General features: G+C 39.0%; 1 protein-coding gene across 1 annotated transcript; it reads right to left on the bottom strand.

Moving 5' to 3' along the window:
* Positions 1-4,341: 4,341 nt before the first annotated feature.
* On the bottom strand, positions 4,342-15,157 carry LOC132886500 (C-C chemokine receptor type 5-like). Its single transcript, XM_060921203.1, has 2 exons — positions 15,052-15,157; positions 4,342-5,982 (listed from the first exon to the last, which is right to left on the bottom strand). The coding sequence occupies exons 1-2, from the start codon at positions 15,074-15,076 to the stop codon at positions 4,925-4,927; spliced, it is 1,083 nt and encodes a 360-aa protein (XP_060777186.1). The 5' UTR covers positions 15,077-15,157; the 3' UTR covers positions 4,342-4,924.
* Positions 15,158-15,994: the final 837 nt, after the last annotated feature.

The following is a 15,994-nucleotide window of genomic DNA, read 5'->3' on the forward strand; positions in this document are numbered from 1 at the left end:
CCAAACAAATTTACCGTCTAGAAGCAGACTCAATAGGTCCCCAAAACATCTCTCTGCCGCTTCCCAGTTTAAAAACTGGGACATCATGGAACATGGAATTCGAAAAAAATGGACAGTTAATGAAATGAAACGAAAACCCCAACGTTTATGCTGGTAGATGCTAGATTTCAATGCTTTTCCGACTTCAAACTTCCAACTTATGAGTACAACTGAACGCACCATTAGTCGTAGCAGAAACACCGCTGCTATCAAATGGATCAGCTGTGCAGTGTTATTAACCGAGAATTACGTGGAAAATTGAACACCTTGCTTTCCCAACTCTGCAAGGATCTGCTCCAGCCTTTCCCCTTCTTGAATCGGTGTAATGTGGATTAATCACAGACAAGGCTGCTGCTGCTGCCATTTCAACTTTGTGCTGCAATGTAAGTTAGCCTAACTAACGGAACATTAATCCTCACTTTTTCTACCTATGTTTGGCGCATTACGTAGGGACGGTGGGGGGGACAGATAGGGGTCACTATAAATCTGGGGGGGACATGTCCCCCCCCCCGTCCCCAGTGCCATCTGCGCCCTTGAGACTACAACTGCCATCATCATTTTCAGAATGCAGTTGTCATGAACAATTGTCAGGAACATCCAATGCTTCAATCAATTTTGGGTTTTTGTGACAGAACAAGCCAGTACAAGTGCTGTCTGTCATTCTGTCTAGAATGTACTTCAAGTGCACTGGGTGTAAATCTAGACGGTATTTCAGATGAGTAAGCTCCTCCGAACCAGAATATACTACATGTTGTGACAGGTACCCTCCAGACAAGAATAAAGACAAAAATACCTGCCAACGTGCTCCTCTGAAGTCAACCTGTCAAGCAAGAAATTTTGGCAGTTGTGTCACAGTCTTTTAATGATTCACACACAATAGGAGCAAGGTGCAAAACATGATGAACTTTTTGGAAATAAAACTATTGAAATGAAAAGCTGATGCTGAAAGTGGATTCTTTTAAAGATACTTTGAAGTCCTTCAATACAAAGATTTAAAGATTTTTAAATTGAGACAGATGCTTGAAAGTATTATGAAAAACTTACTTTTTCCATGCTTGTTGACAACAATTTTGTATCTAGAGTGCCTACCAACCCACAAACTCTGAAATAATACAAATCAAGTCAGATTATTTTGGGCTGCTTATTTCAGAAAACGTGTTTCAACAAACTGTTGAAATTTACCTGTCAGCAAAACCCTGTTTATGTATATCTGACAGTCAGTAATAGCACTGAAAACCTGAGTTCAGAGTAGCCTCCAAACATGGCCACTCCAGACTACAATTCCCAAGCACCACAGCACCCCTCAGCTCCAGAATTCTAGGATGTACACCTGTTTCCCATTTCCCCATAATTACTTCCCTATATACAACCCCGATTCCAAAAAAGTTGGGACAAAGTACAAACTGTAAATAAAAACGGAATGCAATGATGTGGAAGTTTCAAAATTCCATATTTTATTCAGAATAGAACATAGATGACATATCAAATGTTTAAACTGAGAAAATGCATCATTTAAATAGAAAAATTAGGTGATTTTAAATTTCCTGACAAGAACACATCTCAAAAAAGTTGGGACAAGGCCATGTTTACCACTGTGAGACATCCCCTTTTCTTTTTACAACAGTCTGTAAACGTCTGGGGACTGAGGAGACAAGTTGCTCAAGTTTAGAGATAGGAATTCTTGTCTAATGTAGGATTCTAGTTGCTCAACTGTCTTAGGTCTTTTTTGTCGTATATTCCGTTTTATGATGTGCTAAATGTTTTCTATGGGTGAAAGATCTGGACTGCAGGCTGGCCAGTTCAGTACCCGGACCCTTCTTCTACACAGCCATGATGCTGTAAATGATGCAGTACGTGGTTTGGCATTGTCATGTTGGAAAATGCAAGGTCTTCCCTGAAAGAGACGTCATCTGGATGGGAGCATATGTTGCTCTAGAACCTGGATATACCTTTCAGCATTGACGGTGTCTTTCCAGATGTGTAAGCTGCCCATGCCACACGCACTAATGCAACCCCATACCATCAGAGATGCAGGCTTCTGAACTGAGCACTAATAACAACTCGGGTCATCCTTCTCCTCTTTAGTCCGAATGACACGGTGTCCCTGATTTCCATAAAGAACTTTAAATTTTGATTCATCTGACCACAGAACAGTTTTCCACTTTGCCACAGTCCATTTTAAATGAGCCTTGGCCCAGAGAAGACGTCTGTACTTCTGGATCACGTTTAGATACGGCTTCTTCTTTGAACTATCGAGTTTTAGCTGGCAACGGCGGATGGCACGGTGAATTGTGTTCACAGATAATGTTCTCTGGAAATATTCCTGAGCCCATTTTGTGATTTCCAATACAGAAGCATGCCTGTATGTGATGCAGTGCCGTCTAAGGGCCCGAAGATCACAGGCACCCATTATGGTTTTCCGGCCTTGACCCTTACGCACAGAGATTCTTCCAGATTCTCTGAATCTTTTGATGGTATTATGCACTGTAGATGATGATATGTTCAAACTCTCTGTAATTTTACACTGTCGAACTCCTTTCTGATATTGCTCCACTATTTGTCGGCGCAGAATTAGGGGGATTGGTGATCCTCTTCCCATCCTTACTTCTGAGAGCCGCTGCCACTCCAAGATGCTCTTTTTATACCCAGTCATGTTAATGACCTATTGCCAATTGACCTAATGAATTGCAATTTGGTCCTCCAGCTGTTCCTTTTTTGTACCTTTCACTTTTCCAGCCTCTTATTGCCCCTGTCCCAATGTTTTTGAGATGTGTTGCTGTCATGAAATTTCAATATGTCTCACCTCCGACATTTGATATGTTGTCTATGTTCTATTGTGAATACAATATCAGTTTTTGAGATTTGTAAATTATTGCATTCTGTTTTTATTTACAATTTGTACTTTGTCCCAACTTTTTTGGAATCGGGGTTGTAAGCCCAGCATTCACAAATGCTCACTGCAAAGTATCGTTCTGTGTCCCCATGCCTGATCGTTCTGAACCTTCTGACAGTCTGCCTGACTTTTCGTGCTTTTGACGTTATGTTTATTTCTGACTTCATTTACTCGCCTGCCCTTTGCCATTCTGTTTGTGACTCGACCGACCTTTGCCCATGCCAGACTATGTCTTCAGGTTGCTGTATTGGATTTGGTTATGAGTTTGCGATGCACCCGCTCTCCCCTGCGCTTGCATCCGTAAGTGCCTGCACCCTGACAGGATACTTCGCCAGCAATGAATGCAGCAGAGGAAGTGAAGTAAACTGCTCTCAGTGCTCAGGGGTGATTGTTAGAACATCAGCAAATGATAAATGAACTTAACACCAGAATGTCGCAGTTAATGGCTGTTTTGCAGGTCATCCTGACATGCCCCTCATCCTCCGCCAGTGCAGCCCTGATGGCTCCTCGACCCGAAAAGTCTTCTGATGAGATGTCGGGGTGATCCAGCAATCCTGAGGCACAATGCACTCAATTTTTTGGATATTTTTGAGGGTTGTGCTCATGAAGCATTTCAAGGGTCTCCGGTGCCAATTTTCTGAGTTTGACACACAATTTGATGTTTGCTCCCTGGTCTCTGTTTGAGGTCTATAGTAAAACCGAAAATGTGCACCTGCACCTTGTCACAAAACTGTGTGTAACACGGTTTCCGATGTTGACAGGGCCTGATGTTGAAGTTAGTTATTGCTCCTGCTATAAGTCTCAGAACTTTTTGATTACACCCCATATCGGAACAAAAAAAAATTCAGAGAGTTCAAATTAAGAGGTGCGATATAATTTAGAGAAGGTGCATAACATTGTCCAACACATTCGGGAAAAATAGTGTCACCCTTGCAGAAAAAACCATGCCTATATGGGATTAGCAGACAATTTATCACAATTATCACAGCCACTCTCATACATCAGTTGCATGCTGTGATCATACTAGATATTATATCATGACAGTGAAAAGTAAATTTAACCATTCCAAAGAGGCACAATCATAACTACAGAACTGAACAGCAAAAAGTATAGCACTTCCATATTTTAAAGAGGAGCTAGTAACCTACCATTTAATATATATATATATATACAGTAATGTTCTTGAAGACCAAATGTCATACTATGCACAAATCATCAGCATCAATCAACTTTTTTTCATAACATCTTGTATTGACCATACATGTCCATGACCAAGATAAAAGTTTACAACAAATATGTATCCAAATTGCTGTCTGAACATAGAAAAATATCAGCAGCTCTTTTTTTTCTTTTAATCAAATCTTATTTGCTTAAAATTAGGACAGTTTAAAACAAAGACAACACGTAAATAAAGTAGCCATTTTTAATCATGTCTTGTGAAATACAATTTTTGAACACCTTGGGTTTATTTATTCACTTGACTTTTTTCAGCACAGAATGATAAGTCAGGACAATAAAGCACCCACCAAATAAAAAAAAAAGAAGGAATCATCCTTTGTCATGATTCATTCCAGAGTGCTCCTGAATTAATCTAATTGGTCAGAAGTGGTTTTCTGTAACAATTTATACATAGACTTGTTTGCAGGAAAATGTACATAATCTCAGGGTATTCATGTTATTTTACAAAGACGAATGTGTCTAATTATTGATATGCTGAAGTTTTCTGTCAATAAATGTTTGTTTAACATTTTATTTATAAATTAATATTTAATGCTCATATAATTGGTGACATTCTTCGATTATTCTTCAGATGGGCTTGTTCCTTGTTGTAGGCAATATTTGCACAATTAGATGAAAATGAACTAATTATAGAAAGCAAGTATAAACCATATAAAACAATCACCAACCTACTGTAAAAAAAATTGGGAAACTCAAAGTATTATGGTCTTTTTACAAACTGAAATAGGCTTTGGGGATAACAAGCGATAACAGTTACACTTTTAATTTTGTCTTTGTGGTGGAAATCATTGAGGCGCGTGAGTACATGGAGGTTGTTCTCTCTGAGGACTTGCTTTCAACTGTTGTGCAATGCCCAAAGCAAAGAGGAAACCACTCTTTCAGGATCTTTAAAAATAAATTCCTGAATTTCTGCCCCACAAAGGCATAGATTATGGGGTTGAGGCAGCAGTGACAGAACGCTATGGATTCCACCCACTGTACAGCCATGTGCAGGTCCTGATTGCAATGATGGCTGGTCATGTAGCCCAGTGCTTGCAGGAGCTTCAGGTAGATGACAATGTTGTAGGGTGTCCAGAAGAGGAAGAAAACCGTGACTATGACCACCATGAGCCTGACAGCTTTGTGTTTCTTCTGAGAATTCATGGTCATTAAGATGGGGATGATACGCAAGTAGCAGAACAGCATCACTGAGAGAGGAATAATAAAACCAAGGATGTTCAGCTCAATGTAATGGAATGGCTTCCATATGTTCCTTGGATCTGTCACACTGCATACTGATACATTTGATACATTACTCACATTTGAGATAATTATGTTTGGCAGAGAGGCTCCCAAGCTCAGTGTCCACACAAACAATGCTAGCGCTATGCTAGCTCTGACAGAGCGGAACTTGGAGATGAGGGAGGTATAAGTGTGGACAATGACAGCGTAGCGGTCCACCGTCATGAGGATCATGAAGAAGATACTTCCATAGAAGCCCAGCATGTAGAGTGCTGTCACTGCATGGCACATGAACTCTGGGAATGCCCAATAAGATTTGGCAGCGTAGTCGGCCCAGAAAGGCAATGACATAAGGAAGAGGAGGTCTGAAATGGCCAGGTTGAAGAGGCACAGATCTGACATGTTGAATGGTTTGTGATACTTGACCAGGACACACAACACCAGGCCATTGCCAATGAACCCCACAATGAAGACAATGCTGTAGACTGTAGGGAGGAAGACTTGGCTAAAATCCATTACATTGCTGTTGTTGCAGATGAGGGGCTCGTAAACACCTGGAACTAGGCTGTCGTATTCAGAGAAGTTGTCCGCTGTTTAAGAAAATAAAATGCCTTTGTTATCATGCATCATTAAATAATGTAAATAATATTTACATACAGTACATTACTCAGTAGATTTTTTTCATCAATCATCTGTTTCTAAAAATAATACAATGCAAAAAAATAGTAAAAAAATTCAAAATGCTAATGCATGTTTTTCGGTGACGAAACACTGAAAGAAGAAAGCCTATTCATAGTTTGGCTTCTTAACCAGTTGTTGAACATTTAAAAAGTTGAACAGTAAAGAAGAAAGCCTATTCATAGTGTTCTGCCCTCTGATAATAGTTGTGATTTGCCCTTTAATTTATTTCATTAAAAAAGAGGAGTTCATAATTTATGTAATGTTAAATAATATGATTTACAGCTAAAAGGTTTACATTGCTTTACATTATTTCATGATGTACTCTTTCTTTGAAGGCTTGTAAGGGATACGCTATGCATTATGGGATAGAGATTAATTGTTATAAATAAGTAGCTCCGATGAACGTGATGGAGGTTTTCCTTATGTCTCAAACTTCGTCAAGACACCTTCGAAAGCAACGGCTGTAAGTTTTGGTTGTTTAGTACCTTAAAGCACAAGTTTAAGTGTGTTAGATGTTTTTTTTGCATAGAGGAAAAGTTCGTTTTTTGCATATTGGTTTTGATAGTAGCTAACTGACTTTGCTCGCATTAATGCTAATCAAGAAGCATTTTAGCCTATTGTTTTACTGTGTTAGCATGCTAATAGTGTTTCAAGCCTTTTGTCACTACATTAGCATATCAATTATGTTTACCCTTCATATTTGCATATGACGTTAGTGTTTGTTTTTATCTTAAAGATCTCCTTGCATCGTTTTTTCATTAATTGTGCAGTGGTCTCTAGTATGAATGAATGCCCTGTGAGCCGGTTTTGGTGAAAAAAATGCTGTGGTTCTCCTGTTTCAGGCTGTTCTAGTTTGGTGGAGGAGTGGGTGGCGGGAGAACGACAGGATTTCAGCTCTTACTCATGAATATTCATTACATGTAAACGTGTTACCTCTGATTGGCTAACAGCACTGTGACGCTACCTCCAGTGAGTCAGAACAAGCGGATGTGGATGTCTTTGTAAAAACTGTTTTGATTGGCTATTATGGTCTTGACATCGATGTTTTGACCAATAACAATGTAGATAACACGAATTTTACATCACATTCAAGGAGATTTAAATGAGACTAAAGATGGCGACTTACAAATAATGTGTAAACATCGTTGGAGTTAATAAAGTTTGAATAGCATGAAGGAACATACCCCAACCCCCCGAAATTAATTAAAAAAATTCTCAACGGATTTGGCATAATATAAAGAGGTCGTTTTTTACTCAGAAAAAGCAGAAATCCGCCGAAAAGCAGAAAACTCTCATCCCTGCCTAGCTTGTGACCATGTCATGCATGCTAACATGGAGAATATGAACATGCTATTTTGTAACAAAAACCTTCGAACAAAAAGTTCATGCTTTACTTACAGCTTGTGAGCTGGTGGTCGATTGTCTTGACGGTATAGATTAAAAACAACCTCGAAGCAAAACCACTGCTGAAGGCACCAAAGTTTGAGAAGTCACTGTGGTTGAAATGATCAGAACACAGTACTAATGTTGCATTATACTTCGCTGGTGGTGTTCCAAAGATAAATTCCAACCATTTCTTCTTCAGCTCTTCTATCTTGGGTAAGAAATGCATTGTTGATGTGTTACTGCCACAAAGAACACAGGCACGAACTTGTTCAGACATGTTTTCAACTTGCTGTTAGGTCCTCTTCGTGAGCTACTGATGAGATGGGCTCTGCTATCTCTCCTCGCGCTTAAATCCGAACTTTCTTCCCGTGGGCGGTCGCAAGCCAAGGTGGGTGAGGCCATGAATACTAATTTTCAAAGTGACGTAACTTCATATGGCTTTTTCTGATCCGCTCGTTTTTCCGACTATTTTCTTTCATAAGCTAATACAGGGAATGGGAGTAGAATTACATTTTCACATGCAGCATGCATATGCAACTCGGAGTGAACTATGGTATTTCAAAAAGAGCCAGTATTAAACGTTTTTGGTGGAAGGGCACCTTTAATGGCTAACATTAGCATTTAAAGCTACCTATGTCAGGGATGAGAGTTTTCCGCTTTTTGGTGGATTTCCGCTTTTTGAATAAAAAACAACCTTTTTATATTATGCCAAATCAGTTGAGATTTTTTTTTTAATTAATTTCAGGGGCTTGGGCTTATGTTCCTTCATGCTGTTCAAACTTAGAGTAGAGTGGGGTAATACGCCCCCGTGGGGTAATACGCCCCCGGCCTGTTTTACCCAAAATAACCACCAGATGGCGCAAAGTTACATTTCTATTGTTGCTATGGACTGGCTTGACAACGGGGATATACAAATATCCACTGTGGATTGCATATCAGCAACGCAGCAGAGAGAAATCAAATTTCATGGTAAGTGATATAATTTTCAGATATCAGTAAAACTGTATTTAGATAGCTGCTATTTCGTCAGATATCACAGCTGTGTATGTGGTATGAGTAGACAAGTCAGTACATTAAAAAAATACATTAGGTATAAAAAGTTGAAACACATTTTGAAAGTAAGACCCTTTTTTGTAAAAGTGTAGTCTGTGGGGTAAAATGCCCCCTTAATGGCGGGGTAAATGGCCCCCAGGGGGCATCGTTTCCTTTTATCATAATTACTGTATTTCATTTATTTTTGAATAGCAGATAGATAGTTTTTAATAACATCTCGCTTACCTGGTTGAGTAAAGCAAGTAATTTGAACTTAATATTAAAAATAATTGAAATTAAAAAAAATTGAAATTAAAATGCGAAAAATAATAAAATAATGCATCTATTCATTAATTCAGGGATATTTTCTTGTTTCTTTCACATTATAGGCTTAAGTAAACACTTTTGCTATCCAAACAGCTTTTTTTGAGTGAGGGGGCCTATTGCCCCACCTCAAGGGGCCTTTTACCCCACTGGGGGGGTAAAAGGCCCCCTTGGCACAATGTTTGTTTTTGTTAAAAAAAAAAAAAAAATTATTAACTTTAGGCAAACTTTAGGTGGCATTATTGTTCATGTCACTGTTGTCAAAAACTATGATTAAAACTAAACACATGGTTCATTTCAACTTGGAGAAAAACTGAATTTTCCTTAAGGGGGGCTTTTTCCCCCATTCTCCTCTAATTAACTCCAAAGATGTTTACACATTATTTGTAAGTCACCATCTTTAGTCTCGTTTAAATCTCATTGAATGTGATGTAAAATTTGTGTTATCTACATTGTTTTTGGTCAAAACATCGATGTCGAGACCATAATAGCCAATCAAAACAGTTTTTACAAAGACACCCACATCCGCTTTCTTTTATCAAAACTTACACATGTTCGTGAGCTGCATATCAAAAATACACTCCTCTAATCGGCATGTTTTCTCAAGATGCCAAATACCATGGACAAGCGAGATAAAGCGAAGGTATGTGAAATTGATGCTGGTATAAAAAACAAGTTTAGCAAAGCAAAAGGAAAGCAAGAGAGGAGTGTGAGAGAGCGCAGAAGAGAGCCAGGTTAGAGCATGTAAATACACAGGAGGAGCTGGCTAATGAAAGAAAAAGGAAAAAAGAGAGGACTGATGAGCTTTTGGCTTTGGCCAAGAAGCTGAAGAAGTCTAAATGATCAAATGAAAAATTGTTTAAAAATAACTGGGAACTGTAAACAACTGTAAAAAGTGTGAATAGACATATGCTCTTCCTTTTGAAGAAAACATACAAGTGATGTGGACAATAAGATAAAGACAGTCCCCATAAAATATGCATTTGTTTGATTCAGTACATTGAATATATGATGAATTATAGCTGACAGTGTTGATAACTGTATAACTTTAAAGTTTAAATAGACATTGTGAAGAAATCATATACAAGTAATGTGGACATTAGGAAAAGGTCAGGCTCTAAGATATATATATATATTTTTTTATTTAATTCAATATATTGAATATATGAACATTTGAATTATTAATGGAACTGTAAATAACTATGGATTTTAATGGACATTTTTTAGAAAAACAAGTAATGTTGGCAATGAGTAATAACCAGTCCCCATAAAATGTACATATTATTTTGAATTAATGCAATACACATATTGATTTTGATACATATTGTTCTATTTAATCGTGTTTTTATTTCAGTAAGTATGAAAATAGGCATCAGGTGTTTTAATTAACTACAGCTCAGATTGCAGGAAATAGGGTGTGTAAGGTCTCATTTTGGAAAAAATTTCACGGAGGGTGTCCCCCCGGACCCTCCTTATTACTTCGGGCGCCTTCGGTGCCCTTAGGACATTTTACAGATTTTCTGCTTTTTTCATCAGGACCCACTCTCATCCCTGCTATGTTTTGTCATTCAGTAACAGTTTTATGCTAATAGAGATTTTAGCTGGTTTGGCTGGCTGTTTATCTACCTTAACATACTGGACGTATATAACACGTAGTGGGAACAGTACACCATAGTTTGGCTTCTTAACCAGTTGTTGAACATTTAAAGAGTTGAACAGGAAAGAGCAGTAATTAGTTTTACACTTTTATTATGCTGGAACACAATCTATCGGCAGAAACAGACTCTTTTAACACTGTTCTCTTGGGTTTCAAAGTATACCATGGTCTAACAATTGATTGCTATCATACCATGTACATTTATTTATGCCTGTTATTTTGGGGAAAATGAAATCCAACAGAGAATTTCACCTGCACTCAGGATTGGTGTCATGGGAGCTACCCCAACAACTGCAGGTCAAGCCTTTGGCATCATAATTAGGTTTTTATTAATTCGTTTATATTCATCATATTAAACATGAAAAGCTTTTTGATAAATTAAATGAAATAAAACCAAAACAAAAGAAAAAAAGCATGTTGCTGGTCATATTTGCATCAGGCCGCATTTGAAGATTTAGCTTGATTTGTTGTCATTACGTGAAGAAAAGCCCTAAGGGCTTATAAGGTACAGTTAGTATTCGCAAGACAGAATGGCACTTGGCACTAATGTTTGAGAGCAAGCCTGCAACTCTTCTTATCTCTTTTTAATTTGGCTTTCATGATCATTGTACAAAATGTTGAATGATTTTGGGTCTGTTTGCATTTATTTGGTAAGAGTACATGAATCTCACTTCATTTTAGTAGAATCATAAAAACATTTAGACGTCGTGTGAATAATTTTAAACGTGCAATTAGAAACACGAGGGTAAATTTGGGTAACGATTGTACGCAGTTGTATGAACATTTGACGTCGAATGTACATTCTCAATCTAATTTGTCCTTCACCATTGTACAGGTCTCATCTCATCTCATTATCTCTAGCCACTTTATCCTGTTCTACAGGGTCGCAGGCAAGCTGGAGCCTATCCCAGCTGACTATGGGCGAAAGGCGGGGTACACCCTGGACAAGTCGCCAGGTCATCACAGGGCTGACACATAGACACAGACAACCATTCACACTCACATTCACACCTACGGTCAATTTAGAGTCACCAGTTAACCTAACCTGCATGTCTTTGGACTGTGGGGGAAACCAGAGCACCCGGAGGAAACCCACGCGGACACGGGGAGAACATGCAAACTCCGCACAGAAAGGCCCTCGCCGGCCACGGGGCTCAAACCCGGACCTTCTTGCTGTGAGGTGACAGCGCTAACCACTACACCACCGTGCCGCCCCATTGTACAGGTGTGTTCCAAAATTCAGGATCTACTGGAGGCAGTAAGAGATTGGATCTGGAAACTAAAACCAGTGCACCCTTCAGGTCTAAATGTTAATGACGGGTTCTGTAGTCAGCTTAGAGGCCCACGTGCCACTCGTTCTTAACCGTTTTCTGATTGGCCTTTGGCTCGTTGTTCTTTATTGGTCAGTTTCCCGTTGTAAAAATTTTTTAGCTATTTTTGATTGGATGAACTTGACTTTCATAATTATTGGTTGAATTCATGTCATTCGTGCCACTTTGCTCATGTTTTGACACTATGGCTTTCCGTTGTGTGTATATATACCCCTCCTGTCTTTTCTCATTCACTCCGTGTACTGCTGTTTGTACATTTAAATACAGAGCCCAAAGAAGATCCTCGTGTGGGATGGAATCATACCTGTCAACTTTGAGGTTTGAAAAAAAGGGACATTTCCCAGATTTTTAACTCAAAATAAGGGAAAATTTCGGAAAGTCGGTAATCGAACTGACTTTTCTTCACAAAATTAAATTCGTCCTGCCATTTGGGCAAGTAGCAGCAATACACCTTTTTTGGTTTTGCCTCGCTCCTTTCTTTAGTCATGTCTCTAGTCTCGCCGTCTCCTGAAACTCGCTCCCTGAGGACAGTGCTTGAAGTGGAAAAAAAAAAGAAGTGCAGGAACCCTGATTTTCTGACAATGCCATTCCGGTCATTCAAATAAGTTCAAATCAAGTTCAAATTTTTTAATTGAAAACTTCACAGTTTTTGTATTGCCGTCACGCATTTTGCAAAACTTGGCTCATAAGGACAATGCTCTACTCGTTTCATCTGTTGTTGTGCTACAGTATTTGTTGTTTGAACAGATGTGTTTTCACAATGACTCTGAGATATTATTTTTGAACGAAGTGTCTTAGTTTGTAGACAACTGAAGTAAAAACAAATCAGAACCAAGAACCACAACCATATTGTCAAGTTGTGTATGATTTTCCCCAGTTTTGTGCCCCAACTTCAAAAGAGCTTTGATCACACAAGGAACACTCAGTTTTTCCCCTTTTTTGTTTTTTATTGAAGTTCAAAGGTGATGAAGGGGTTGTTTAGGGCTTGATTAGGTTGATAACCTTAAGAACAACAGAAAAACATTGCATCATTTTAAGTTTAAACTAATAAAGTCATCACAACATTACTTTAAGTTTCAAAAATAAAAAAATGAGTAATTAGTGCATGTATTGCACTAAAAGAAAAGCAAAAGAAGGTTTAACACCTTTAAGTTTACTATCATAAACATCTTTAAGTTTAACTAAGTTCACTAATCACCAAACCGCTCTCACGGTGCGCTCACTGGATGCGACCCAGCGCACGGAAAGGACGCAGCCAATAACAAGAAGGAGCTGCTCAACGCGCTGCGCACAGCTGCTCAGCTCGCGCTGATTTTTTTGGCGAAGCGTGATAAAGGCTGTACAGCTTGTCAAAGAAGATCTTAAAGTTGTTCATGCCATTGATCTGCTTTAAAACATCCCCAACTGCTAGTTCAAGCCTGTGGTTGAGGCAGTGCCAGACAAACAAATGGGGAAACTTCGCACACAACTGCGCTGCCACTCCGGTGAAAATAAAGAAGTGCAGGAACGCAGTTCCGGTGCGTTCCGGCCCACTTCAAGCCCTGCCTGAGGAAAGAATTACGACCATCTTTTAGTTTTGTGAGAATTTCCGAGCAGTGACCTTGGTCAGACTAGCGCTATGGTTCTGACAGTCTTCTTCACAGACATGCAATTAAAATTAATGTGTAATTACTAGCTTGCCACCTGCTGTACTGGAGAGGGCGGGGACGTGAATTCATGGCCCGACTTCCTGCTGTAAACTCCTGTCAGAGGCGCGTCATGAATTCTGGACCTACCGACTTTTATATAATGTGAAAATACGGGATATTTTCGGGAAAATAAAAAAACGGGAAGACAGCGGGAAATAAGTCAAAATAAGGGATTTCCCGGGAAAAACAGGAGGGTTGACAGGTATGGATGGAATGCACCCAATGATGACAAAAATAAGAGAATAAAACATAAACTAAAAATTGGGACAAGGGTGGAAGGACAAAAACAATGGTATTGCACTGTCCAACAATGAAGGTATGCAAACTGATGACAGTAATGTGCTTTTATGAGGTAAAGCCCAAACAGAATATAAAAATGGGAATGACGCTCTCGGTCACTCAGTTGCTCTCAAGACCAATTCATTTATTGCATGATTTTCTGGAACATCAATAAATCTATTCATTCTGCTTCCATGTTGTACCTGGGATTTTCTTTGAATTGGAGTTTTGGTTCTTTGCAACGACAAGTTAGATGCTATTTTTAATGTTTATAATTCTGATAATTATGTTCATAAAAAATATAATAATAATAATAAATTCATCCATCCATTATCTGTAGCTGCTTATCCTGTACAGGGTCGCAGGTGAGCTGGAGCCTGTCCCAGCTGACTATGGGTGAGAGGCGGGGTACACCCTGGACAAGTCACCAGATCATCACAGGGCTGACACAGAGACAAACAACCATTCACATTCACACCTAGGGTCAATTTAGAGCCACCAATTAACCTAACCTGTATGTCTTTGAACTGTGAGGGGAAACCAGAACACCCGGAGGAAACCCACGCAGACACGAGGAGAACATGCAAACTCCACACAGAAAGGCCCTCGTCGGCTGCTGGGCTCAAACCCAGAACCTTCTTGCTGTCAGGTGACAGTGCTAACCACTACACCACTGTGCCTCTCCAATAATAAAAATAATAATCACAGTGAAATGCTGTAAGATCTGATGCTTTGAAACCTTGATATTTACCGAGACAGTTATCATACCATGACAATTTCATACCACTGCAACCCTACTGTACCATAAGTTCCTCACAAAAACATATATTAAATCTTCCCTGAAATTTTACAAATCAGAATCATTAACAAAGAGTTAAAAAGATGTTAACGATTTTCATTTCCCTGATGTACAAAGGATCAGAGAATGTATACATTCATCATTACAAAAGCATTACTCAAGTGGTAAAGTATTCCTTTACTTCATATTATTAATATATTTGTGTGTTTTATTGTAAAGTACTGATAGTTTCAATTTTCAGTCATCTTTTACACTGCAAAATAAGGCAAGTAAAAGAAAATGTGCAATCAGCAAGTTTTGGAGACTCAGTATTAAATTCAGATCAAAGAAGAGGGAAGCCACTCTTCAGCTGCACACTGTCAGTTTTAATACAATTATCGATACATTTTAAACACACTTTACTCATTGGAGCAATGATCACAAATGGCTACCAAGCAGTTGCTGGATTTTACAATAATGTAAAAAGAAAAAGGTTCACCTACTGGTTGGCTTGCTGGAGTTATTCATGGCAACGTTTCCTCAGTCCAAGAATGATTGCTTGTGAAAGAAGACTGCGTGTATTAATACATGACAAGAGGCTGAGCTATGATGTCATGACATTTCTGAGGTGGGGCTTTGATCTGCTGAAAGAACAGTGAAGTCCATAATGGTGAAAGTACTTCAGCTAATTTTAACACATCCATGTGAGAACAAAACATGTACATGCAATTCTAAAAATATCCGTAAACTTGAAAATCCATGACCTTGACATTTCAAAGTCATTCAAGGTCATAGGTCATGGTGGCAAATGAAAGCCCCTATGGCACTTCCTGGAAGTTGATAATGGTAAACATCTGTCTACCATCGACCGTTTTCAAGTTATAGCTCTCTGAAAATACGTGATTCGTCTGACCACAGAACAGTTTTCCACTTTGCCACAGTCCATTTTAAATGAGCCTTGGCCCAGAGAAGACGTCTGCGTTTCTGGATCATGTTTAGATACGGCTTCTTCTTTGAACTATAGAGTTTGAGCTGGCAACGGCGGATGGCACAGTGAATTGTGTTCACAGATAATGTTCTCTGGAAATATTCCTGAGCCCATTTTGTGATTTCCAATACAGAAGCATGCCTGTACTGTATGTGATGCAGTGCCGTCTAAGGGCCCGAAGATCACGGGCACCCAGTGTGGTTTTCTGGCCTTGACCCTTACGCACAGAGATTCTTCCAGATTCTCTGAATCTTTTGATGATATTATGCACTGTAGATGATGATATATTCAAACTCTTTCCAATTTTACACTGTTGGACTCCTTTCTGATATTGCTCCACTATTTGTCAGCGCAGAATTAGGGGGATTGGTGATCCTCTTCCCATCTTTACTTCTGAGAGCCGCTGCCACTCCAAGATGCTCTTTTTATACCCAGTCATGTTAATGACCTATTGCCAA

Source organism: Neoarius graeffei, chromosome 5 (assembly GCF_027579695.1).
Source record: "Neoarius graeffei isolate fNeoGra1 chromosome 5, fNeoGra1.pri, whole genome shotgun sequence".
In the NCBI taxonomy this organism is placed as follows: domain Eukaryota; kingdom Metazoa; phylum Chordata; class Actinopteri; order Siluriformes; family Ariidae; genus Neoarius; species Neoarius graeffei.